This window comes from Cimex lectularius, unplaced genomic scaffold (genome assembly GCF_000648675.2).
Source record: "Cimex lectularius strain Harlan isolate CLEC.00 unplaced genomic scaffold, Clec_2.1 scaffold294, whole genome shotgun sequence".
Lineage (NCBI taxonomy): Eukaryota > Metazoa > Arthropoda > Insecta > Hemiptera > Cimicidae > Cimex > Cimex lectularius.
This window is the reverse complement of record NW_019392821.1, coordinates 180427-207527: the sequence shown is the minus strand read 5'-3', so window position 1 is coordinate 207527 and position 27101 is coordinate 180427. Positions and strand designations below refer to the sequence as shown.

At 33.7% G+C, this 27101-nt stretch overlaps 1 protein-coding gene across 9 annotated transcripts in view; it reads right to left on the bottom strand.

Moving 5' to 3' along the window:
- LOC106670970 (voltage-dependent T-type calcium channel subunit alpha-1H) overlaps positions 1–21359 on the bottom strand; it is a 112388-nt gene extending 91029 nt beyond the window's left edge. For all 9 annotated transcript variants that reach the window (XM_024228413.1, XM_024228410.1, XM_024228414.1 and 6 more), the window contains exons 1-3: positions 21251–21359; positions 18276–18409; positions 14006–14103 (exon numbers count right to left, since the gene is read on the bottom strand). In XM_024228413.1, coding sequence (XP_024084181.1) covers positions 14006–14103; positions 18276–18409; positions 21251–21340 — 322 coding nt within the window. In that variant the 5' untranslated portion in view covers positions 21341–21359. The remainder of the gene's footprint in view (positions 1–14005; positions 14104–18275; positions 18410–21250) is intronic.
- Positions 21360–27101: the final 5742 nt, after the last annotated feature.

The window sequence follows — 27101 nt, the reverse complement described above, 5'->3', positions numbered from 1 at the left end:
CGGGATTATTAATACAAGAGGTCTCTGATCCATATTCTCCTCATTCATCTACGGCATAATTGTGGGCAATGGAGTAATTGTATTTGTGTGATTTGTGTATTAGTGTAACCTTTTAATTTGCTACGATATCATCTATTACACCGAGTGACCTTTATCGATGGCCCTGCTGAATTTCTCTTGAACAAATGGCCCTATCAAAAAAAAGTATTTAAAACTTTTTAGTTTAGTTTCAAATTTTTTTCTTTTTTGGAGAAAAATAATACTTCAGTACCCAGCTCACCTTCAAAATTTCAAATACGACCCTATACATCTTGACACAACATTTCAAAGGATTTTTACGCTGAAAACAGTAATAGTTGAAAATGATCCTTTGTCTAGACCATACCATCATCCGGATTATTCGTGAGTTAAAAAGTGATCTACATTTAACACTTTAAACGGAAAAATAGTTGAAGGGTGAAAATGTGAAGATGAAATGTGAAAGCGTGAGAAACATCTAAAACCAAACCAGTCGTGTGCATTAAAATAGAAAATAATCTAATTTAAAACATTTTATTAGGTTTCGTGGACTGCTTGACCACATAAATTCTTTTCAATTAATTAAGGTTTTGATTGAGATAAAAAAGGCGGTGTCACAAGCGGGATTCGAACCCACGGCCTTGGCTGAATACGCCGCTGCTCTACTACTTGAGCTATCGTGACTTCGATCCACTCGGACACTAACTTCCCACCTCAACCCCACCTTATGAGTTTTCCCTCCTTTTTGCCATTTTTCAAATGTCATGTAATCTATTTGATTCTCGGCGACAAATGAAATGGCCACGGAGAGCTTTAATGAAGTATACTTCATATTGCTTACTACATTTTATTAGGTTTCGTGGTCTGCTTGACCAAATAAATTCTTTTCAATTAATTAAGGTTTTGGTTGAGATAAAAAGTCGATGTCACAAGCGGGATTCGAACCCACGACCTTCGGCTAAATACCCCGCTGCTCTACCGCTTGAGCTATCGTGACATTTTTCAAATGTCATGTAATCTATTTGATTCTCGGCGACAAATGAAATGGCCACGGAGAGCTTTAATGAAGTATACTTCATATTGCTTACTACATTTTATTAGGTTTCGTGGTCTGCTTGACCAAATAAATTCTTTTCAATTAATTAAGGTTTTGGTTGAGATAAAAAGTCGATGTCACAAGCGGGATTCGAACCCACGACCTTCGGCTAAATACCCCGCTGCTCTACCGCTTGAGCTATCGTGACATTTTTCAAATGTCGTGTAATCTATTTGATTCTCGGTGACAAATGAAAATGGCAAAAAGGAGTGAAAGTTCAAAGGTGGAGTGAGGTGGGAAGTTAGTGACCGAGTGGATCGAAGTCACGGAAGTTCAATTCTTAGAGCAGCGGCCTATTTAGCCGATGGTCGTGGGTTCGAATCCCGCTTGTGACACTGACGTTTTTATCTCAACCAAAACCTTAATTAATTGAAACTAATTTAAAACTTTGTGACTTTAAATATCGTAATATTTGGGCGATCCGTAAATCTATATCGGTTTGATGTCATATATGTGTATGCCAAAAGTTTTCATTTTAATGGTAATTTTGATTGTCCGACCAGCGTGTAATAAAACATATTAAATCGTTTTAAAATTAAAAATCAACTGAAATCCTTTTAGAATGCGATGTTTGTTAAAAAAAATTATTAAATGTATGATTTGCATGGAAGTGAACTCTTTAGGTAAACTTTCAAAATCTGCAATTTAAATTCACCTCACATAGTATTATTAAAAAAATTGTAAAAACGGAACTTTAAGTAATTTCATTCAGAAATTATCAAAAGAAAATAAAATTTGTTATTTGATTTTATATTGGCAAAATCTGCAGTTGTTCAGTAACTTCTTAATTAAGGCGAAATTATGTTTATTTTTGATAATTCAGTTCATGTTGAGAGATTGTTGACGGACGAATGCTCAGGCAAAAGCAATAACTGTAATTAATCTAGGACTCAATAATATCCATATGACAGATACTTAATGTTAATGGTTGAGACAAGAGTCAAGCTTTAAAGAAAATCCCCTTGTTCCTCTTGTGGTAACCCGATTACAGTGCCATGTTGACATTTGCACCTATTATATTTTATCGTTCAGCACAAGGTAAGACTCAGCTCCATTAATACGAGGCTGGAATTTGACTTGCAAATTACCTTCTTGAGGGTTGGAGAGGAGCTTCTCCTCCAATGTGGTAATCCCGTCTTAAGCATTTGTTACAAACTATTTGGTTTGAATTACAATTCTATTCTAACCGCGAATGTGTGTTGATGAGAGTAGTGTTCAGGGTGAATGCTTTCTTTTCATGAAATATGAAATATCATTTGTACAGCAGGCATTAAGACAGAATACTATGTTTATTTCAGAGCTAGACAAACCAAATGACAATATTTCAAAGGATCGCAAGAAAATTTTCCTTCAAATATTCTATTCTTTGAGCAAAAATTCATGCCTTGTCGGTAGGAAAAAAGGCAAAAATACAGGAAAAGAAAAAGAAAAGGCATTTTTAAAGTTTATTCAGAAATCGTGAGATGCGGTCTGGTGTGATGTTGATTTGAGGAAAACATTTTCTTTATCGTGCCAACGTTTCGATCTTTATTGAGATCATCTTAAGGGCTCAAACTGTTTGTTTTCTGTGTAATTGTGCCATTCTTGCGTGTCGTGTTGAGAGTGCCAAACGTTGGCACGATAAAGAAAATGTTTTTCTGAAACCTACATCACACCAGACCGCATCTCACGATTTATGATTGATCTTCGACTAACGGTCACTAATCATCACCCATTTTTAAAGTTTAAATTTTATTTCTTGGCTGGACACATTTTCTTGCGTGACCATTGTCGAGTCGAATGTCGTGACCATGTCGAATTTTACATTATAGGAGAGTACGGGCGCGTAAGTTTAAATGGAGTTAGAAATTAGGATTAGGTTTATTTTAAATTTGGATAAAAGAGTTAGATAAAAATTAGAGTTAGAGCTAGGGTTAGTTTAGGATCCTAACCTAACCTTAATTAACATTAAGTACTGTTAAGGTAAGGATTATTTTCAGGTAAGGTTAAGAAGGGTTAAGTTTAGATAAGATTAAGTTATAATTAGGATTAGATTAAATTGTAGTTAAAAATATAGGGTTAGGTGACATTAGGGTTAAAGTTAGGGTGAAGTTAAGGTGGGGATTAGAATATGTTAGGCCGATATTTATAAAATGGTCCCAACTCACAAAAAAAAAAAAAAAATTCGGAATGATCGAAAATTTTTGTCGTTCTTTCTGAAGAATATAAGGAGAGAAGTTAAAAAGTAAGAGGTATGTTGGCAGTAAGGTGAATAAGCGTGAATAAGATTGATAAGCTCATAAAATAAAAGTTTAAAATAAACCCGGTTAACGGAATTTTTTAAATAAAATTTATAATAATTTACGAGTTTTTAGTCATTAATGATTAACTGAGACTTAGTCTAAATTTAAACATAACCCTTATAGAAAGAAGAAGAAAGAAAAGTGAAACGATGTGCTGTTAGCATACATAGGACATAAACAGAAAAAAGCATGACAGACAATAGACAAGTATTTAAAATAAATCGTAAGTATTAAAAATAAAGCACAAGAGTTAAAAAAGAAGCATAAAAGTCTTGAAGGTTTTTTTCCCCTAGGGTTTGCAACAGCAGAGGTCATATAAACCCTCAGGGTGCCGGTGATTTGTAAGTATGTCGGACTTTACCTTTACCTTACAGTGATCTGCTCCGTGTCCACGCCTAAACCGTTGGAGCCACCGACTGGTATTTAACTTTAAATCAGTTTTACGTTGCCTTAATTACTATAAAATAAGTGGAGGAATAATAGAACTAGAATAAATAGAATGATTACATAAAACTTTTATACAAGATTGTTGTTGGTGAAGTTTTATATGTGTATGTGTTTTACATACATTTATTTTTATTATACTTTTTGTATAGTATTTACGTTTTATGTGTATTACGAATGGAAATAATGAATTATGATACTATAATTAAAAATGCGAAGATGTCTCCAAGATGTCTCTCTTTTTTAAAGTTCCTTTTTTTCTATAGGAACCCTAGCCAATTTAGTTCCAACACAAAAACAAACATCGTTATATGAATCCTTAAAATTGGTTTAGTACCAAACAAATCAACTTAATTTTTTTTACTCTTATAAATTGAAAGGTCAAATGGATTTAAAATTAAAACAATCCTTTCCTGAATGAAAGTAAAGGGGTGTGGAGGTGAAAATGGACTTTTCCTGTTGCCCTCGGGATACGGAAAAGTTGGGTGTTCCCCTGGGACAGTGGGAATTTTTCACTTGATCCCAACCCTTGTTTCCCACTTCTCAAACAATATTTCACACTGGATTTGAATCCATCGACAACCCCACTGGCAGAGTATACTTAAGCCATTTCAGTTTCTAACTCTCGTCACTCTTAAATTATCGCTTTTCTTTAGGTGGAAAAAAAGTTGCAAGAGGGATTGTTTTCACTTTATTGCATAGCCAGTCGTCGAATATTCAGATAGGTTTGATGCCTGTATTCCGAGATTCGGAATGAAGGGTACAAATAAATAGGCGAAGCCGTTCCCCCGGTACAATTATTTAAAAAAAAACGGCAGTAAAGTAATATACACTCCTGTATATTAGTTTTTCATTCAAACGATTTTATATGTTCATTTCCAAAATTGTCGATAAAACAAATTGTACTTGACCAAACCTCATCTAGAAACCTCATATTTTCCAGATATCCCTCGTCTGCTTTTCCACCCGCCATCGGTTCGGTCGTGCCAGCCACCTTCTTCCCATTTGTACCCATAAAGTTCTAGTTTCCTCTCTTATTCCTCCCCAATTTTTACTATGTTGGTGTAGTATACGGGGTACTCACTGGTGTGTTGGATGATAGCCTTAAACGCTTAATGAATTGTTTTGTACGTTTATTTTCCTCTCTCCAAGAAGGTGGACGTAACCGAATGTACTTTAGCTGGAGGTGGTAATATCCATCCCATCGCAGGCTATATTCTTGGCTCCTTCCTTTACCGAACTGTATCTTCCCACTTCCATCCTTATACAGGTTGTTCGGCTACTCGTGTAACAAACTTTGCCAGTATTCTACATTCAAAATGGAACCCAAAAGTCGTATTAACTGTCGTCCTAATATCAACAGATTTGCAGTTATTCCCCTTTTTCTGATTTTATAAGATTTCCCGACTTGCTTTAAATAAACAATAACTCCAAAAGTAAAAGGTTTTGCACAAATTTGTTAATACCATTGAAAACTACGTTAAATGTTCAATAAGTTGTGATTAATAATGAATAATTATTCAGAAATCGTGAGGTGCGGTCTGGTGTGATGTAAGTTTCAGAAAAACATTTTCTTTTTTCGTGCCAACGTTTCGATCTTTATTGAGATCATCTTCAGCCCCTGAAGATGACCTCTATAAAGATGAAACGTTGGCACGAAAAAAGAAAATGTTTTTCTGAAACCTACATCACACCAGACCGCATCTCACGATTTCTGAATAATTATCGATTAACGGTCACTAATCACCATACATTAATAATGAACTTGTAAACGTTGGTGAAATAAGCGTTTTAGTAGCCAGAACTTACAATTTTTTCGATGTTGAAAAACTAGCTGTATTGATTCTAAAACTACTATTTCCAAACCTAGGGACCAGAAAATTTCAGAAAACGTACTCCATTTAATTTTCTTTTAAGTGGTGTAATTGACTTTTCAGTTAGTTTTTCAGAAAGATTAAAAAACTGATGAAGGAATGGGAAAAACCGTGGTTGACGAATTGGTAAGGTGGAAAGATTAATAATAAGAATAAATAAAAAACTTAAGGAAATTTTGCATGAATAAACTAAAAACGTTTTGAATCTTAAAACTTTTTTATTCCGGGGAATAATAATACAGCAGTAATAAGCAATCCTTTAATTAAAGTTGCAGTCGTGTGGTTAACTCGTAACAACTTGCTCTATTTTGGTTTCGAATCCAAATTAAAAAAAAATGTTTTTTCTTATTTCCTTCATTTATTTCTTCTTTTTTTAAGAAAGGCTTTTTGAAGAAAGGAGTTAAAAAAAGCTATTGCACAGCTAAAATGGATCTTAAATGGAGTACGTTTTTCAAAATTTTCTAGTGTGTAAGTTTGGAAATAGTAGTTTAAAATCACCATAGTAATTTTTTCCACATAAAAAAAATAGTTTTCAAATTCTGGCTACTAAAACGTTTATTTCACCAACAACAACTTTATTATTAATCACAACTTATTTGAAATTTAACGTAGTTTTCAATGGTATCAACGGATTTGTCCCAAACCTTTTACTTTTAAAATTATCATTGTTTATTTCAAGCAAGGTTGTGAAATCATAAAAAATCAGACATAGGGAAATAACTCCGAACCTGTTGAGATTCGGAGCATAGTTAGGACTTTTAATTAGGACTTTTTGATTCCATTTTGAATATAGAAGCAACTGGCAAAGTTTGTAACAAGAGTAGCCCAACACCCTGTTCATATTTAGGATCTTCTAACCTTCACGAGTACAGTCATACTCGTTCTAGCTCTTCTGATCTCTATCCTCCTAAATACAGGACTGCTTTCAATCGTCCCTTCCTCATCCGTTCACTCAGCTCACACCTTGAAGTCCCGTCTGTTTGATTTCTTCCTGTCATTGCAACTTAGCACCAGTTTCCCTATTATTAATAAATTATTATTAAATCATCTGTATTATTGTACATATTATCGGCTCTATTATGGAGCTTTTGTTACACAAGGCGGCATTAAGCCACAGAATAAATTTTATTTTCTTCTTTTTTGTTTAAAGAAATTAATTTTCTTATGATATCTACTAGTAAAAATAAAATAGTAAAATTCAGATGAATTTTTTTGTCTTTCTTGTTTTCTTAATAAAACATATCTGGTTGCTGAAGCTTGGAATGAGAGGGACAGGTTTCTGTTGAGGGTAAAAGCAATAAGATGCCGACGAAGGTTGCCCGACCTACTTCCGTCACTTACTACTCAAAATTCAATATTGCTTTAAAAACCTTTGAAATAAACAACTCGAATAAGTTGCTTCCTTCCAAGCTTCCCGTTGGTCAGACACAAAATCACAAGAGGTAAACACGTTAAAAGCCATTTGTGGAATAATTATTTTTTTCTTCTCCAAATATGGAAAGATGAAAAGGTTTATCGATTGGCAACAATGTAAACATTTTATTTGGGCTGCGCTTTCTTTAATATCTCGAGAATGCCGTTAGATACGAGCGAAATATTTATTATAGCCTCCAGTATTTTGCTTGTAAATCATCTCCAGTTTAAAGCGTTGTAAATTTATTTTTATTAATAACATTTACTACAATGAGAGAGTACGTTGTGTGAGTCAACATTACTGCCATGTGTTTTAGACGAGTTTTAACGAGAGCTCGTAAATTTTCGCTAGATTTACTTCTAAGTAAGGACGTGATTAGATTGCTGATGCGGGATTTTAGTCCAATTGTTTTAAACATTAAATTTTTCATCAACTAATATTTTAATAACATATTATATTTAATTATCAATTCTTGTAAAAAGAGTTCAAGCTTTTTTTTAATGCCGTTAATTTTAAAATTTCTTTTTACCCAATACTTTTACTTACAGGTTTTGCCGTGTTATAACGATTTTACATCGAAGGTACAATAGCAGACGGTGATAAACCATTTTGACGGTTCACAAGCGAAATACGAGACTGTCATTCTCCCATTTCCTTTACTTCTGCGTTAGACAGCTTTGATATTTGATAAATTCGTGTTTTTTTTTCTGAGGGTCCATTTTTATTTAGTAATGCTGACATTAAATACAAATATATTTAAAAAAAAGTGGTAATTAATTTTTTTTCATAGGCATATTCAAGAAAATCCAATTCATTCTTCTCTAATCTTTATAATCGCGGTTTAAATGCCAGCAACAAAACAGAAACGCGTCCTTTTAAAATTCTGTTCTTTAATGAGTTTGATACTCCAGATTACAGATGTCTGTAAAACTGTGCTATTTTGATTTTTTAAATCCAGGTTTTTTTGTTGATAATCGTATTTAATCTTTGACTTTCTTATACCTTCCTTTCTTATAGAAAAGACTTCTTTAAATGCACCAAACACAGCCGCCGCTAATGTATTGTAATAACTTTGTTCAGGGGTGTCGGTGACCGCAATGGTTTAGCCGCTTCCATCACTGTTAGGTAAAGGTCCTGGGTACGAACCTGACATACGTACAAGGTACTGCGAGGGTTGATATGACCTTTGCTGTTGCAAAACCTCGTTAAAAAAATTAAAATTAAATTAAAATAATTGATAAATAAAAAATAAATAAGATAAATAAAATAACTTTGCTTGAAGACTCTGGTCTTTCGAACATTGAACTGTGTTTTGGAAAAACCCTTTCTTCCAAATTTTTTCGAACCAGAAAAAAATGACAAATTTGATGTTTTAATATCATGCGATGATGTGATGATAGTAAATATTTTTACAGAAATTTCTTTACTAATAAGATAATGTGTTGTTCGGAAATATTTTTCACTGCTGTTTCTACGTATTGTAAAATTTATCGGTTTTATATTACTATTATTTTAGTAGTTTGAGTTAATTCTAATATATTTGGACAGATTTCTTCTTTGTCGTATTGTTTCATTTCGTACAAAAATACAAAAATACTGGACACTGGTATTTATTTCTTTAGTTTCTATTTTTTATAAATAATAATGAAGGTAAATGTGTGACTTAAAAAGTAAACACAACATCAATAACTTGTTTTGTACCTTTACTAATCCTTGTATACTTTTTAGATTAAAAATAAAGAATATCAGTTCAATATTTACTTCATACATTCCAAAAATTAATTTTTTTGAAACAATAAATTTGAATAACAAAGTTACATAGGCAAGCCCTAGGTGAGACGAGATCTACCATGCACGATGTTGTACAGCGGTCTAGGTCCACCGAAAGTCTTGATGGACGAGAAGGTGGTAGTCGACCGCTAAAGATGATCGATCTATTCCTTTTGCCACTTTTCCATCCTTTAAAGGCTTACTTCATAGATAGTCAATTCCAGACCCTATTGTAAGTTGAGCTGAAAAATAGCCATCAGAAGGCTTCGTGAGAATAAATTAATCTCTAGAAGTCCGTTATCAGTACGCTTGGACGCTTGAACAATGGAGAGCTTTTCTCTTAACAGATGAATGCCGGTTTGGTTGTGGCAATCAGATCACCAGGACTATATGTGGCGACGATTTACTTCATGTGCCATGGTTGAGTCAGAGACTTTTCAAAGACAGTCGGTTATGGTATGGAGTGGAATCAACGTCCATGCCTCGGGCCTCTGGGAGCTGCGTTCCAATTTTGAAGGAACGCTTCACGTTAACGTATGATAATACTTGACCGCATGTTGCTCTAGTTGCCACCAATTGGGGGTAGGGATTACCACGTTCCCCTGACATGGATCTTGTAGAACACTTATAGGACATGATAAATCTCCAGGTTAGACATCGCAGCTCTGGATTCTATCAAACCGTTATAATTCAATAATTTTTATTACAATTCATGATTTTCTAATATACTTTAATTAGGTTTACATTAAAATAAGCACATTGTAATCAATATAACGATACATACATGAGCAACAAAATACTAGTGTCCTAGTTTTTTTGTCTTTGAGTGTATGCAAACGTTACAACGTAACCGTTATAGTTTCTCAGGGCATCGTCATTAATGTTTAAGCGGATTCTCAATAAAGTAGTGATTTCTTCCGGTAATATTAGAATGGATGAAGAAGTTTGTTGGGTGGAACTTTTGGAACTGGAAACAGTTTGTAAAAAGTTTGTTGACAAAAGCATAGCTTGGAAGGATTGAGTAAGCTGAATATTGAATGTCGTCGCGGAAAGACAGTTTCCTGCGTATGTGCAAAGTAGTCGGAGTAATGCATTGAATAAATTTAGTTGTGCTTTAACGGTCAAAATTTCAGTCCTAAAAGTTTAAGTTCTTGCTGAAGTAACTTTTGTTGTCTCTAGTGTAAGGATTCCATGTCAGTCATCTGTCAAAGTATATAACGTTGTTGATGTGTAGTGAAGGGTTAGGATTTTGTTTAACGTAAACGTACACTGATTACAGATTTTTTGATAAAGACTTGTTCTTGACTTTTTATACCAGTGAAAAACCCAAAGTGTTTTGGATGGTGGAGGTTTTTTGGAGAGATAACTCAGGTCATAAATCAAGTTAAAAGGTTTCATACGCATAGATGTTGATGATTTGGAATGTACAGACCAGTCAGCAGTTAAAATGGTATGCAGGATGGCACCACGAAATTTTTTTGTAGAACACTGGTTTTGTATTGGTCTTGAATCTTAGTACTCTTTGTACAATATGTACATCTTGTGTTGTAATTCACTTTTTTGCACGTTCAGAATTAAGCGGCAATAAAACCAGCTCCTCATTGGAACGTCGCATTGGCGGTGGATCGGCGGGTTCACTCTTACCATTCGTGTGGAGAGAGGTGTTACAATTCGTGTCACTCTTTCAACCTGATGATGAGCTGATGAATGCTCGAAATCCGGATCGTTGTAAACAACAAATACGTGAGTTGAACCATCATTTACAAAAAGTGCATCTGCTCACCCACACCTGCATCATTTCTATACAATAGAAATCCTATTCTATATTATATTGTAGAATTCTTATCTTCTACAGATAAGAATTTCTTCGGACACAACAGTTAATAAAACCGAAACAAGTATATTGCTTTTTTGCTGCTTTAAACCATCTTTCTATTCAATTGGATTGCTTTGTGTGTTAAATCTCGTCGATGTTTCTAAGGGGCTTTACGTGTACGGAATCCGGGATTTAGAAGAACGAAAGGTTTTAAACTCGGCCAGACCGACTTACATCTTTTTTACATTTCTGATATACAGTTATATCAATGTTAATATCGATGAATCTCATGTAAACTGGTTTAAAATTTTGTAAACAGGATAAACACGTTTCATTTCTCTATACATTATATAAAATTCTGATAAATTTTATAAGACGTGTAACTACTAACTACAGTATAAACTTCGAATGACACACCGGGTGTAACTTACAACAGGAGTTTTCTTTTCTAATATTTGTTTCCACGTAAATAATCATCCGGTAAATACGGGGGATCTCACAGCGTCGCTTTATCTTAATTCGCGTTGCGTTTAAATCATCATGGTTCATTAATGATTAAAGGATAAAACATCAACTAATATTAAAAAACGAATCCCTATAAAATCACCAAAACAAGAAAATACGTTTATGAGGTCATAAAATAGTTTCAGCGACGTTAAAGTTGAAATAAACATTCCTATAAAATTTATATTTTACATTTGGCCTACTAAACAAACATAAAAGTTTTTCCAGTATGTATAATTCATTACTATGGAAGGAGAATTGAAATATTCCTCAAAAGAAAATAATGCTTAAATATTTATCATCTATTCCTTTTAGTATATTTTTACTTCTGGCCGGATGAAAGAAAATGACGGTATTTTTATTTTCCGTTCATCGTTATTTATTATCCTAAAAGAACGATTTACATAATATCCAATAAAAATTGTCGGCTATAAAATATTTCACAATTGTTCCCATCCAGTTGTTCCCGAATGATAAAGAAATCTCCGATGACAACATCCGACGTCCAATAAAAATGTTTATTCAATAAGGCCAGGAAGAATGTAAAGGTACCTTTACGTGAACTCCCTAGTTTTCTAGGTGGAGTCAATTTTCTCTCTCTCTCTCTCTTTCCCCCCTCTCTATCACCCTCTCTCTCCTCTCCTCTCTCTCTCTCTCTCTCTCTCTCTCTCTCTCTTTCCCCCCTCTATCTCACTCTCTCTCTTTCTCTCTCAAGTAGCAAACAGGCCTAAACGCACGACTAGACAAGACCAAGAAGGATAGTCGGATGGGAGCTAAGATAGGATTACCTAGGTGAGGATATTAGATTAGCGTAATTTAAGCCTAAAAATAAGCAATTACAATTCTAGATATTTGGCGCGAACAAATGTGATTATACTTATAATAATTATTTCTTGAACAATTTTACCTCTATTTATTTATCGGTCCCACGCACCGCTCACTCATACACACACACACACACACACACACACACACACACATTATGTGGCTCGTTAAATTCTTGTAAAACATTTTCTGTATCATCCTTATGTTCATAAACTATTGCATTGTCAACATTTTGTTTTAAAAATTCTTAAATTTGTATATTTTAAAATTTTGTTTATTGATTCAATCAAAAATTGAATATAATATTGTGATAACATCCATAAGTCCTACTATTTATTTGTATATTTTATTATTCAATATAAAATATGAATTGGCTGCACATAATTTAATTTTATAGAAATTTCCCTTTATTTCTATCAGTGTTTTCTTTTAATATATTCCATTTTTTCATTTGTTTATCATTTCTATTATAGGTATCGATATTATAACCAAATTTATCAACACATAATCCTCCCAATATCTTTTTTTACTCTTCTTTTACGGTTGTTGACTTTTTATATTTTTGGGTTTCTTTTCAGGAACTAGACAACCCCATATTCTTTTTATTGATATCGATTTCGGGGGCATCAGCCTCTCCTCATAAAACAAATAAAAAACAATGTGAATACTTTATACAAAATATATATATAACTGTATATAATAAAGTAATAAAATAATATAATAAATAAAATAATAATATAATAAAGTATAACTGTATATTAACAGTACACCAATGGATAAAATCAATACGTCATAGGTCAGTGCAATAAAGATAACAGTGTGAAAGGTAAAAACTAATAACGTTATGCGTTTCCAAAACGAAAACGAGGTAGGTATCTCGGTTTTTTTTTCTCTTTATAATAATTTAAAAGCTTTTAATAAAATTAATGACGTCATCATAGCTCCTCGAACGTTGAGAGCGTATGAGTGTGTGTTCGGGGTCGAAGGCGGAATATTTATAAAAGTACCCCATCGATCCCATTCTAGATTAGTTTGAGTATAGGTCGGTGGAGGAATATCAAGTACTCCACCGACCAAACGGAATGAGTGTATTTTATGGATGTATTTATGTGTATGAATGTATTTATTTGTATGAATGTAGTGTTTGTAAGTAGAGTAAATAGAATATAGACTTAGTTGGAGGCTGAAATGACCTAGATGTCGGAAGCCCCAGTTAAAAAAAAAAATTAAAAAAAAAATTAAAACAAAATAAATTAAAAAAAAATAAAATAAAATTAATGTAATATAAATTTGTACAATAAAGTTTGCACAAAATATTCAAAGTGTTTTTTTATTATATAGACTGATGAGGAGAGGCTGATGTCCCCGAAATCGATATCAATAAAAAGAAAATGAGTTTGATCGCTGTCTAGTTTCCAATATCTTGTTTCTTTGAAGAAATTATTTAGGTCTGTTGAATTTTTTATAGCGTAGTTATAAAAATTGCTTATGATGCTTAATGGCTTTAATAACATCTTTGATGTGTAATACAAAGGAGAGTTAATTTTGCTGATTACGTGTCGAAAACTCTCCTTCTCTTACACATCAAAGATATTAATAAAGCCAATTTAACAGTATAGCCAATTTATACAACTGCGATATAAAAAATTCAACTGAAGTAAAAAATATACCAATGTAATTAACACTGAAGACGACTCAAGTCATGATGTCAAAAACGTTCTGTTAATAAATAAAATGCCTTGCTGCAATATATCGTTCAATAACCTATAACACGGATAATAAAATTATAAAATATACAGCAAAACAGCATAAATTATCGTAGTTATGCAGCCATTATTGTTTTTGATATAAGTTAATGTGTTTCAGTTGGCTTAACTAGATGTACTTATATTTGATGAAGATAGTCTTGAGGGATAAATTTTGTATCATTCAGCTGGGTGAAAATGGCCCACTGGTACTTACTCGGTATCCTGTTGATCGCTCTTAAAGGTCGTAAGACCCTTATTGTCCTTATCGCCGACAAGTTCATGTTATCGACGTTGAGTGCGTACTCCAAAGCCCTGGGAACAGAAAAGGTAAATCAGAAATGAGGATCGATACAACAACCCGACGCGAGCTTGTAGTTCGCCGAATCATTAAACTCAAATCATTTAACACGTGTTGGATAATTGGTCAAAGAGAAGCGACGTGGGTGGTTTCACCTCCTGGGAACAAGCGATGTCTAATTGCCGACGTGACTTACCGATCCAGCCAGACGACGTTATTCCAAATTAGAAGACATGGTTGAACCGTAAATTTACGGCCGATTCGTCTTCACGTTAATATCCCTGGAGCAGACGCCTTTGTTAGCGCGAAATGGCAAAAGTTGCAAAACTTGATGTTAAAAAAATGAATAAAACCATCAACTGAATAAAATCAAGAGAAACTCATTTCTTTTGAGAGATTTACATTTTTACCATGTAAAATTATTTTTTAGAGAAAAATGGTTGTGACGGCTTGAGTGATGCAAATTACTGTTTTAAACGAAACAGAAAATATATTTTCTTAATATACTCTTACCGAAAACCATTTTAAAATATAATTCTTTTGCTTATAGTTCTCCAAAAATAACTCCTTCCAATGATTTTTGTTTTGCTTGACGATCCCTTCCAACTGTAATTAAATATTTGTTATTTTAATCAAGTTATCTTATACGACATAGGGAAATACAATTTTTGCGTTTCAACACTACCAGCTAGGAATTCCAACATTAAAGTGATAAAATCAAAACTTTATTTCAGCTATAATATTAATATATTTAAGTCAAATAAGTTTAAGTCAATTTTTAATCTAAGAGAACATGCGAAAATCACCAGTTTTGCATTCAATATTTATTTGATTTATATAAACAAATAGAGCTAATATAACAGCCATGTGACATAGAATATTATCCAGTTATAAGAATAATAAATCTATGAAACAAATACATAGCTTCCAGAAGTACTCCATCTATGTACCTCAGTGCAGTCCATTCTGTACGATAATCAGTTCCGTACTGGCATGGTGTTGAGTCGGCCGCATACCATAACTGCCTGTCTTTGAACTCAAGAAGAAACCCAAGCATGCCAGATGAAAAAAAAGCGTTTTCCACTTATTCTCAACACTCAGACCGGGTCATCTGATTGCCTCAACCCAAGCCGGCACCAATCTGTGAAAGAATAGTCGTTGCCGTCATTGTTCAAGTCACCAAGCGAGATGCTCATTGTGAATAGTGGCCTTTCTACTCGGTGCCACATGAGGACTAGATAGCCTGATGCGGCATGTCTATGGACTAGAGCTATTCTCATGAAACCTGACTGTTTTAGAGCTCGTGCTTTACACCACTACATTGAGTCGACTACCTTTCAAGGAAATGATGTTTAGTACGTTAAGAGCTATAAAATGATGGTCTCTAGACGTCGTACATCGTCGACCACTACCTTCTCCACGATCGAGACTTCATGTGGCCCTAAACCGCTGAAGACTATCGTGGATGGTATAGGACGACACAAACAAGACTTGGGCTATGTAACAAACGCTACATCCGTCGTTGGCCAATGGACTGCTCGGTCGAAATTTTCTCGATTTAAAACCATTCTTTTACAAAAAAATTAATATTTTATTCAAATATATTGTTTCATCAAAGAAAACCATTTCAAAAAACCAATTTAGCTCACTCGACAAATTCGCTCTGGATAGAATGAAATTATACGGATTGTCTTTATTTTTAATGTAAAGAGTATAAACCAATTAGTAAGTAACATTCTATAAAGGTATTAATGATGTGTTACGTATAAAATTAAATATACTATTAATATTTTTGCCAAGTTATTGTGTAAAAATAAACAAATAGATAAATGCGAGTCTCCTTTTTTTATACCTTATTTGTTTACCAATTTTAATTTGTTCATGCTAATATGGTAATAACGGTAATCTGAAAATAAATAAAATAATTATATATTCTTAAAAAATATATAAGGTCCATTTGTCCGAAACGTGTGAAAGTTGAATATGTTGGTTCTAGTTTCAAGTAAGGCCCTCAACAAAAGACAAAAAAACCGGAACGCGTCAAATTGTATCGGAAATCGATGAAATTATCTAGAAGGAAAAGAGGTGGAAACCCAATATTTTCAGAGAAAAGGTAATCTAATTAAGCAGTAATAAAAAAATGTGAAATGAAGAAAAACAATGAGTTTGTATTTTGTTTTATGTTTATGTTGTTATTAACACTTTTTTATTATATGTATAAATTTATATTTCTAACCTCATGTTACATGGCTCAAGTAAAAAATAACACGGAACGGAAATAACCGAGCCAAAGAAATGTTTTAAAAATGTGTCCTACCCCATGATGTTTTGCTAATTCCTTATTTTTTATATAGATTTTCCATAATAATTCATTATTTTGACAATAAAAATAGTGTTTTAATAGTGTGAAGTAATTACGTTTCCCAAATTATGCATATTTTTTCAAATTTGATATTTGGTTTACCCAAATTATAAAAGGTAACTATGGTGCCACTTTCAAACTTGAACAAATATGGTCTACACAGACATTATTTTTATTGTATTTAGATAATTTTGATATATTTACAACTTAAACCTTCAAATTCAGAATCGAAATCAGAAATTCAAAATTATGGAACAAAATAAACGAAATAAAAATATTTTAAATTATAATAAGGCGACAAGGAAGATAATCCTGCATTTTCTTCCTCTGATAAGAGGTGATAGGATGGGAGAGGTCAGTGTTGTGCTGGCAAGGCCAAGGAAAACAAGTGCCACAATCAAAGCCCGTTTTGCCCTGGTGGAAGTCCGCAAATATTCTGGCGAGGTACTTGGCTACCATCCCTCCGGAGGGGTCAGGAAAGGGAAAACGCGCTACTAACGCCATTGTGTGGTGGAAGTCACCGTTCAAGGAGGAATTCTACCGGTGGTTATCACCAGAAAAAAAACCTTCTTTCGATTCTGTGATTTTGGTGAACAGTTAAAAAATGGAATTTTTCTGTTATATGTTTTGATGCGTCTGCGTTCTTTACTTTCATTGTCGCCTATTTTTCATTTTTTTACTTTTAATTATTACGTGGCAAATATATTTCTGTGCCCCCATTCAATAATTGGATATCCGGAGAAAAAGAATCCTCAGACATGGCGGCAGGATGGCGGGTAAGGTGAAGGAACCTTAGTGGGAAGGAACATTTCCTTCGCTCAAATACGTAACAATAACTATAGACTATGTTTTCAAATAGAATAGAAAATTACACTGTAAAAACATAATTTAAAAAAAATTAACGTATAGATTTTCGAAAAGGTCTTCCTGTGTTCTAAAGAAGTGGGCATTTAAGTTACACTTTTCGTTCCAAAGTTTTCTAAGGTGTTTCAAGAATTACTTGGTTATTGCGAAAGTTTAAAAAGAAGTTAAGTAATGTTAAAAAGAAAACAGGTGAAAGCCCTTTTCATCCTTTAAATGTCCCGGCAAAGTCATCAGTGCCGACGATAAGTTTTCATTTATAAAACGTTGCACTTTTTACACCGTCAACTGATGCAAAACAGTAAAACCCCTTCGCCTGGTTCGGTTGAATCAAGTCAGTGTGAATAATAAACCTGACCCTGTTAAACCGACCGATACAGTTGTGTCTTGATTTGATCAATACTGACAATAAGAAATCAATACTGTAAGAGTAGAACGCTAGTAGTCTATTTATTTTATCTCCATCCTATTTAGGAAAGCGATATCAATTCCGGAATATCTGAACCATATCAATCCCTTGAACGACGCACACTACATTTCTTTTATTTCATTTTCTCGTTCTAGCGTTTCTCCAGATGCTTTCAATTGTCGGCTCTGTAATATACTGTAATTGCACGAATTGCTGTATAGAAAAACGGCACTCACAATCAGGCAATACAAAAAACTGTCCCATTTATTGAGAGGTTTAATGGTTTAAACCAGAGTCGTTTAATCCCTGTTTTCATCGCAGAAGGGATTTATCATAGTTCATTCTATGTTTAATACAATAATATACGGCACTCTCAACACGACAGACAAGAATGACACGTCTACACGGAAAACGAACACTTTGAGCGCTGAAGATGATCTCAATAAAGATCGAAACGTTTGCACGATAAAGAAAATGTTTTTCTGAAACCAACGTCACACCAGACCGCATCTCACGACTTCCAAATAATAATTTAATAAATATATTTCACTTACCCAGCGAGCACGATGAAAAAGTCGAGCCGATTCCATGAGTCTGCCAAGTATGTCCCCTTTCCGTACACTCCCATAGCGATCATTTTAATTGACATCTCTAGGGCGAAAAATGCGAAGATGAAGTCATCGAACAGCTGCAAAGAAATGTTTCTGTTAGTAAAATAAGAAATTTAAAAAATGTTCAATTGGTGACATCCATGTGACGAGGATCTAAATTTTCTAGTTAACTTTTTTCTCCCGTATTATTGCTGTTTAGGTAACATGATGAAATCGTTATGGAAGGTTAGGACATTAACTTGAAAATTTACCTGAATAAACTGGAAAATTTACCACATTATAAAAAAGTTGACGTCTGTATTATACTTAAGAGGATATATGTCCTGATTTTGATAAATTATGAACAAAAACAATAAATTTGAAGATATGATAGTTCTTGAGTTTAATTGTAGAGCTATGCTTAATGCATTCATTAAAAATTTATTGTGTGTTAAATCAGATGTCATTTTTGTACAACTATTATTTTTTATTACACTACATCTAGGGACAGTTGTTGCTGAGTTGTTAAAGCATTGACTACATCACCAACCTCTAAGTTCCTCAAACTTATATCAAGGAATTCTAATTTTCACCTCGCCATTGTTTCATTAACCCTAGCTTGTATTGTAATGTGTTCACCGCCGAGCTGGATGCCATCTGTCTCGTCCTTGGAGTTTTTTAATACTAGGAGGATTCATCCTACATCGTGCTCACTGATTCCCTGAGTGGTTTGTGGACTCTAAAGACTAAATCTCGTGTGGATCTACTCGTCGTAATTTTGTCCAAAAGTTGCAATCCGACTCGCTGACTTGGAGTAATAATTAATAATAATGTGTAGAGATTAGTGACCGTTAATCGATAGTTATTCAGATATCGTGAGATGCGGTCGGGTGTGACGTAGGTTTCAGAAAAACATTTTCTTTATCGTGCCAACGTTTCGATCTTTTATTGAGATCATCTTCAGAGCTCAAAGTGTTTGTCTTCTGTGTATTTGTGCCATCCTTGCGTGTTGTGTTGAGAGTGCTCACGACAGGCAAGAATAGCACAATTACACAGAAGACAAACACTTTTAGCCCTGAAGATGATCTCAATAAAGATCGAAACGTTGGCACGATAAAGAAAATGTTTTTCTGAAACCCACATCACACCCGACCACATCTCACGATATCTGAATAACTATTAATAATAATAAAAAGAATATGGAAAAGAAAATGTCAGCAGTGTCAGTTGACTGGGTATTCCGAAAAGCTCTTGTGCGTCAAGAGCACGGTCGATAGGTGAGCCTCAAATGGTCTTAACCGCAGAATAATCCCAACCTGACTCAGATTTAGCCATATGCGGTTGACAACGCAGTCATTATTTTTGGGACAAAACCCGCAATCCAATAGAAAAATCGCTCCATGAAAGACAAATGAAAGAAAACAATTGGATGATTTCGATGACTTTTTGGCAATGTCACACATATATGACACGAGATATTCGGTTATGCAAAATAAATGCAAGCAAAATACTTTTTCTGAACTGATGATTGGAAAATGTTGGTGGAAATTTTATTTTTGAACTGTAAAGCTGCCTTAAAGTTGCTAGCTAAGCCAGATTATAAAAATTTGAAAAAAAAATCTGTTTAAAATTACTCGGAATATAAAATGTTGCAATTGACCTGTGATACCATAAATTTTCAAATTTCAGAAATAAAACCTCTAGATTTTCACAATTTTGGAGCTTACAATAATTTAATTTACAATGAAATCGCAATAATTAAGTAAATTTTGAAGCTTTTCATATAATACTTAAAAAAAAGGACGACGAATCAATTATCAAAACATACACTAATGTAATGCTGATCATAATGATAAACACAGACTTCAAAGAATGTAGCCGTTGCAGGTATGTCTATGGTCTTTCCTATTTACTAATCGAAATACACAACAGAAAAAGCTTTTTAACAAAAAGCCCTGGGCATTTCGTGATGAAACCCTTTCAAAATGCGAGGGACCCAGATGGCAAAAACAATGTAATGCTGACTTTTTTCAGAGTATCACCCACCCTTTTCAAACTTCCTTGTGTTGGTCGGAATCGAAAAGATTCAATATTCTAAATTATGACACGTCGTGAATGGAAACATAATTGTCCTTATTGAACAATGTGATAAATGCCCAATGATAATCGATTGTTTGTTTCGAAATTTTTTTTGAACTTGGAATTGCATAGTTTGTTTTTAATAATAATTCATTACCCTTTCTGAATAGAGAACTTTTTTTGTAGTACTTGTATTTTATTTTGATAATTTTGTACTAAACACCAAATGTACACAAGGTGGATAAAATTGATTTTTTTTCTGTTAATCGGTTTAAGTGTTTTGTGTTCAACTGCTTTGTTTAACTTTTAGTTTTACTTTTAATTACATCTGGAGCTAGAATTGTTTGTTAAATGGTTTTCTCTTGCTGGTATCCACCAAGTCCATTCTCAACAGTCGAGTCTTTAGAAGTATAATGGAGTTCGAGTATAAATTTTAGTCTCTACTCGCCTTACTTTATTGACTGAAAAACCATTATTGACTGTATAAAACAATAAGGTATCGATTAAATTCGTCTGTAACGGTGTGTATTGTTCGAAGCGGCTCTGTAATGGTGAACTTTTCCGGTATTTCCATAACGTTCCATTTGAAGAAATGGTAGCCACCCAACATTCTCAGTGTGAAGCCGTGGAAATGTAATACGATTTTCTCGCTTGTGGCTGGGGTACCTCATAGTTAATGAGATACTAAACCCAGGTAGCGTGCAGATACGGTAGCAGCTGCGCTCCTTAACTCAGGAACCCACCCCTCGGCGCGGTGTAACGCAAGGACTCGAATTTCTATAATTGCTACACGAAGCGAGGAGGTTTTCTTCCCCATTTGCCCTCCCTTATATCGAATGGGAATAAAATATTTGTCTTACCTGGAGGATCTGACACCTGTTCGATTCGCATTTGACGACGCAGGGTTGGTACATTCCTAGAGTGACGCAATTGAGCAGGATGACCATCATGCTTACCCTCTCGAACCACGTGGATATCTTTGTTAAGGAAAACATATGTAAATAATGCTGAAAAGATATTATAAAAGAGATATTATAATAGAATAAAAAATTATTTAGAAACATGGATATTACAAGATACATGTAATTGGACGTAGTATTGTTAGGTTTGGGTTGTATTTTCCCATCGTATTTTAATAGCTTGATAGTTTATATTTTGTATGTATTCGATGAAGTTTAAATAAATTGTAATTATTTAAATTTAAAAAGTGTAGCTTTAGTTTATGATGTCTTTTTCACAGTTGACATCTTTACTGAATCTTCACATGTCGATTGTGTTGCTTTCTTTACTTTTAGTACTTTTGTCAGTTCCAATTTAGAGCCAATCCACCAAATCGGCTGGGATCTCTTGTAGGCTAGTGCATTTATTGTTTTTCAAGGGAACACCAGGATTAAAGAAAAATACGGGAAAGGTACTGAATAATAGACGGAGAATATGAAAAAAAGATCGGCACAAACACAGTATTGTGTTTTTAATGTAAGGATGTATTAAGGTAAATTAATTTGAAAAGTTGATCATATCATTCAAAATTATTATTAACATTGTTACTATCAGCGAAAAGAAAAAGCACTTATGTAACTATTAACTTTTGGAATTCATTCATGCATCTCACTTTCAATTCTTGTGGAATAAATTAAATCTGCCCAATGAAAACTATAGAACTAACTGTATATATATNATATATATATATTAGCTTTCAAAACATCAGCGAACACATGCAGATACACTTAAACGAATATAAATCATCAGTAGCTGCAATAATACTAAAATATAGTACTTTCACATAATACTAAAGTACTTGAAGTAACACGTTTCTACTTTTTTAAAATGTATTATCTTAATAAAGAAAACGTGTTTATTATTTAAATAATAGTAATAAATTTGAATGTTTTAATTATTTTGTAAAATTAATTAAATACTTAATAATATATGGAAAACAGGAAAAACAAAATAAGTAAGCCAGAATCAATTATATCCAAATCATACATGTATTAATTAAACTGCTCAAATTGAATAAGTATATTTATTTTTATCCTATTAATTTAAACTAAATTAACCGATATATTATATAAACTCTCGTAGGTTAAATACAAAAAAAATTTTAAATGTACATTTATTTTTCCAAAGGAGTCTGTAGTTTCTTTATAATACATTAATAAAACCAGTGCATCAAAAGAAAATTTGAATTATTTTCGTCTAAATTTTATAAAAATTAAAAATTCCTTTCTTTTAATTTAGACATAACGTTTGATTAAAAAAAATGTATATAAAATTTAATTTTAGCACTGTTCTCAAAAGAAAAAATGTTGAAATCTTTAAAAAAATGTTTTATTTTATTTAAAAAAACTCTACAGCTATAAATTATACCTATCTATATATACCTAAACTATAATAACTTTTAATGGAACATATGGATGAAATATATGGATCTCCTGCATACATAGGTATGTTTTTATTTAAAAAAATAAATGTGGTACTTGACGGTATAATAATAACAGGGAGTAATACAAACTAATTGAATAGTTGAATAGTCGCAAAAATATAGAGGATATTTGTAATTTATTCCTATTATATTATTTTTCATTAAATTAATCGATGTATACTTGTTAGTTGGATAAAACAAAATAGAAAATACAAACCAAAGACAAAAAACCTAATTTTTAATAACGGATTAGGGATAGTTAACACGAAGATTATCAATTTTTTCTACATTTTAATCTAGTTGTATTCTTTTTAACCATGGAAAGGCATCATCTTGAACCAGAAGTTCACAATATTATTGTGAGAATGAGTGGATATTGAAGAGGCAGTTGGCGTTTCTCAGAGCGTGGTCTCTCGGGCTTTAGCGAGTGAAGAAAGTACCAAAAGGAGGCCTTGTAGTGGATCTCAGTGCATTACGACGCTAAGGGAGAGAAATAGTAGAATATGTTTTCGCATGGCATCTACACTTGGCCTCAAATCATATAACTCTTTTAGATGACCTACTGCAACAGTCCGCCACCAGCAACTCAGGAGAACATGGTGCAGCGACCGGCTAGAAGGGAACACCAATTGGAATGCTGTCATGTTTACTGATGAGTCGCGTTTCTGTCTATATAGTTGTAGCAGGCGCCAAAGAGAGACGGGGAGATGCATACAATGCCCCACTTCGTGCTCCTTTCAGTGTAGTTTGGAAGAGGCGGTGTAATGGTTTGGGCTGGGATTTACACGGGAGTACGAACTGGTTCAACCTCATCGCAGTCCGTTATGTCCAAGAAATTATCGAGGAATACATCCCTCCATCGAGGGATCTCATTGGCAGGGATTTTCGATTCAAGTATGACAATGCCAAACTTCGTACAGGCAGAGTTGTTCATCTATGTTTCGAAAACTGGGATTTTCCCATCTTCCCCTTATCCTATTGTCTCCAGAACTCAATCCCATTAAGCACATCTGGGGTGCGTTGTAGAGAAGGCTTTTCGCTCACCATCCGCAGCCAGTTGAGCTGCAACATTGACTGCAGGGTTGCAACACCTATGGATTGAAATTCCTTATGACTATACTAGTGAAAACCTTATTAACAGTACGCCTAACATGTGCACAGAAGCTAACAGATAACTTAACACACGGTATTAATTGTTAAAAACATTATTGTTTCCAATAAAAAAAATTATGGAATTAAGGCCTTTTATTTTATATATTACCAACTCCACGGTTCATATCTTCTCTATTGATAAGTTGAAAAATTCCAATTTCTCCGTGGTTGAAAACCTTTATTCAATTTAATAAATTACATGGTCGTTTCGGGCTTCTGGCCCATCATCAGTAATTAACATAGAGAAATCTCATTGTATAATTCCCAACCTGAAGGCACACCCATCAGTAATTTCCAATTTTTTTGTATTTGTTTTAAATATATTAAAAAAATGGAAATTAATGAAGGGTGTGCCTTCAGGTTGGGAATTATACCATGAGATTTCTCTACGTTTAGTTTCTGATGATGGGCCAGGAGCCCGAAGCGGCCATGTAATTTACTGATTGAATAAAGGTTTTCAACCAGGGAGAACTTGGAATTTTTCAACCTATCAACAGAGAATCTTTTATTTTGTTTATCAAAATCTCTTAATTACGTTTTCGTTCAGTAAAAAACATAATAAGTTCTACTAAATTTTAATGCAATTCACAATAAAAATAAAATAAAAATGCTTGCAAAAGTATATATTATAAAATTGGCAATATACCTATTCATTTTTGAGTAAATTGTATATCTTTACTAGTTTACTCTTTTTTATACTCACTATGTTTCCACCAAAGCATTTGTCAAGAAAAGGAGTTTTCACTCACCACATAGCGCTGTAATTTAGTTAAACCTTCACGAGAATGGTAATTCTTCCTTAACTAATGAACTGAGCGAGTTAAATATATGAGGTTGTAGAGAAACGCCTCGCTTTTTCTTTCTCTCTTACTCTCTCACATTCTATCTTTTTCTCTTTCTGTCTCTCTCCTTGTCCCTCTTTCTTTTTTCTATTTTCTCTTTTTACATCTACTGTTTTATTTTTCCGGGCTCTCACTCTCTTCTCTTTTTATATCTTTCTTTGATAAAAGCAAACACTAATATAATAATGAAAATGGAAAAATATTGTAGAACAAACCCGTGTGCAATAATAATTACTAATAAAAGTACATTAATAATACTTTAAATTAATTTTACTTTTTATCTAAGTTTTGGTTGAGATGGAAAAGTTCGGGGCACGAGCGGAATTCGAACCCACAACCTTCGGCCAAATACGCCGCTGCTCTAATCATTTGAGCTGACTTGAATCCATTCCGAACCCTACTCCTCATCTCAACCTACAAACTTTCGAATTTTCCCTCTTTTTTTCCATATTTTCAAATATAGTGTAATCATGATTCGATCATTGACGTTTTATGAAGTGGTCACGGGGAGCTGTTAACGAAGTAAGTATTTCTGTTATTATTATCTTAGTCCATATATGTATTTAGTAGCCTTTCAGTGTATACCAGATCGTTCCTTTAATTTGCCTCCGAGTTTAGGTCTGCAGTATTAGAGGACCGCCCATCGCCGCTTACCCCTACATCGAATAGCCCACTCAACTCTGAAAGCTGCTTATACCATAAAGGGTATTTTAAGGGCTTAGGACAACGTCGGCCGAAAACTGTGTCAGAGTTAGTTGCGTTTTACCTAAAACTGGAAAAATGTTAGGAAGTGCGAAACCAGCTTTGAGTTGAAGATGTAGGAACGTCTTCAGTCCTGTTTGGAAATCCTAGAATATTATTTTAATAGTATTTCTTGAGATTGCAGGTAATGGATCGATTCGGAGTGTTGAAATATCGTTCTTTTTGCTTACTAAAATTTTATATTAAAAAATGAGAAGAGAAATGATAAAATGTAGCAGTTTCCAACTAAACACGTACTCAGAGCATCCAAATTAACTATTGCGATTAAGTATCTGGCGAAACTTTCACACTAGTTACTTTTAATGGACCATACGGCCCAACCCCCAAATCCCAATCATTTACAACCCCTGCCCCAAAAAAAATTTTTCTTAACTAACAAAAAAATATTAATAATATTCATAAAATATTAATTTTAACTAGAAAAACGGGGCCTCCGTGGCCGCAAAAGTTTAGGCGTTGATACGGCGTTCATCACTGTAAGCTGAATGCTCGGGTTCGAATCCAGCGACCATGAATTCGAACCCGACACACTTACAAATGGGGTTTTTTTCAAACCACCGGCACACCGAGGCACACGATATGACCTCTGCTGTTTCGTACCCTCGTTCTGTTTTAAACTTGCCAAAAGTTTAAAAAACTTACCCTAATACTGGCAAGAAGAACGGGTCTCAAAAAATTAGATTAGAGAAATGATAAAATGTAGCAGCCAGTTGAGTAAAATATTTATACGCTAATAAGTTTAAAAAAAAACAGTACACGACTTTTTAAAATTGTTTTATCTAGGCTTGAAGAGGAAAAATAGCATTTAAATATTTAATAAGAGCACGTTGTATGTGTGGAATTATTTTGCCCTTCGCTGAGCGGCTAGAAAAATAAAGCAAGGGAGCCAAAATAGGGCGAGAAAGCATAAATTGAACAAAATTGTAGTTACCTCCTTCCTTCCAACGACAGGCTATTATTTATTTTCCACCCCTCATAACGTTTGTACAACCGTCGCTCTTACTGCTTATAATTTTTCCTCGTCTTCAATAACACATGAGCCAAACCACTTACCGCTCTCTAAATCATACTGGCTCGTCCCTTTAGCGGTTAGAGCGAAACCTTGTTTCTCCCGACTTTGAAAATAATGTGTACTTCCAGCACTGGTATAGAGTATCTTCATTTTTTGTCTTCTCATTTACTTCTTTTTTGGTATATTTTACACGAACGTTTATTTCATTTACTATTTATGCATAAGGGCTTTACTTTAAAGCGTTATAGTTATACAATAGACTGACGTGGAATCCTCACGCAAGAATCAAGCGCCAAGAAAGAAATAGAAGAAATCAGCCTTGATGGTAAAGAATTAATTAACGCTGTATAAATCTTTATTTCGACCTTATTTTGTCATCCGGAGCGGAAATGTGGGGCACCACCAAGCATTGCAATCAAAAGTCTGCAAAGTATTCTTCAAACTGTTTTCTACGTCTCTAATCTCACTCTCCCAAATGACCTTAATGTATCCATCGTTAAAGAATTGATCCTTTCTCGCTT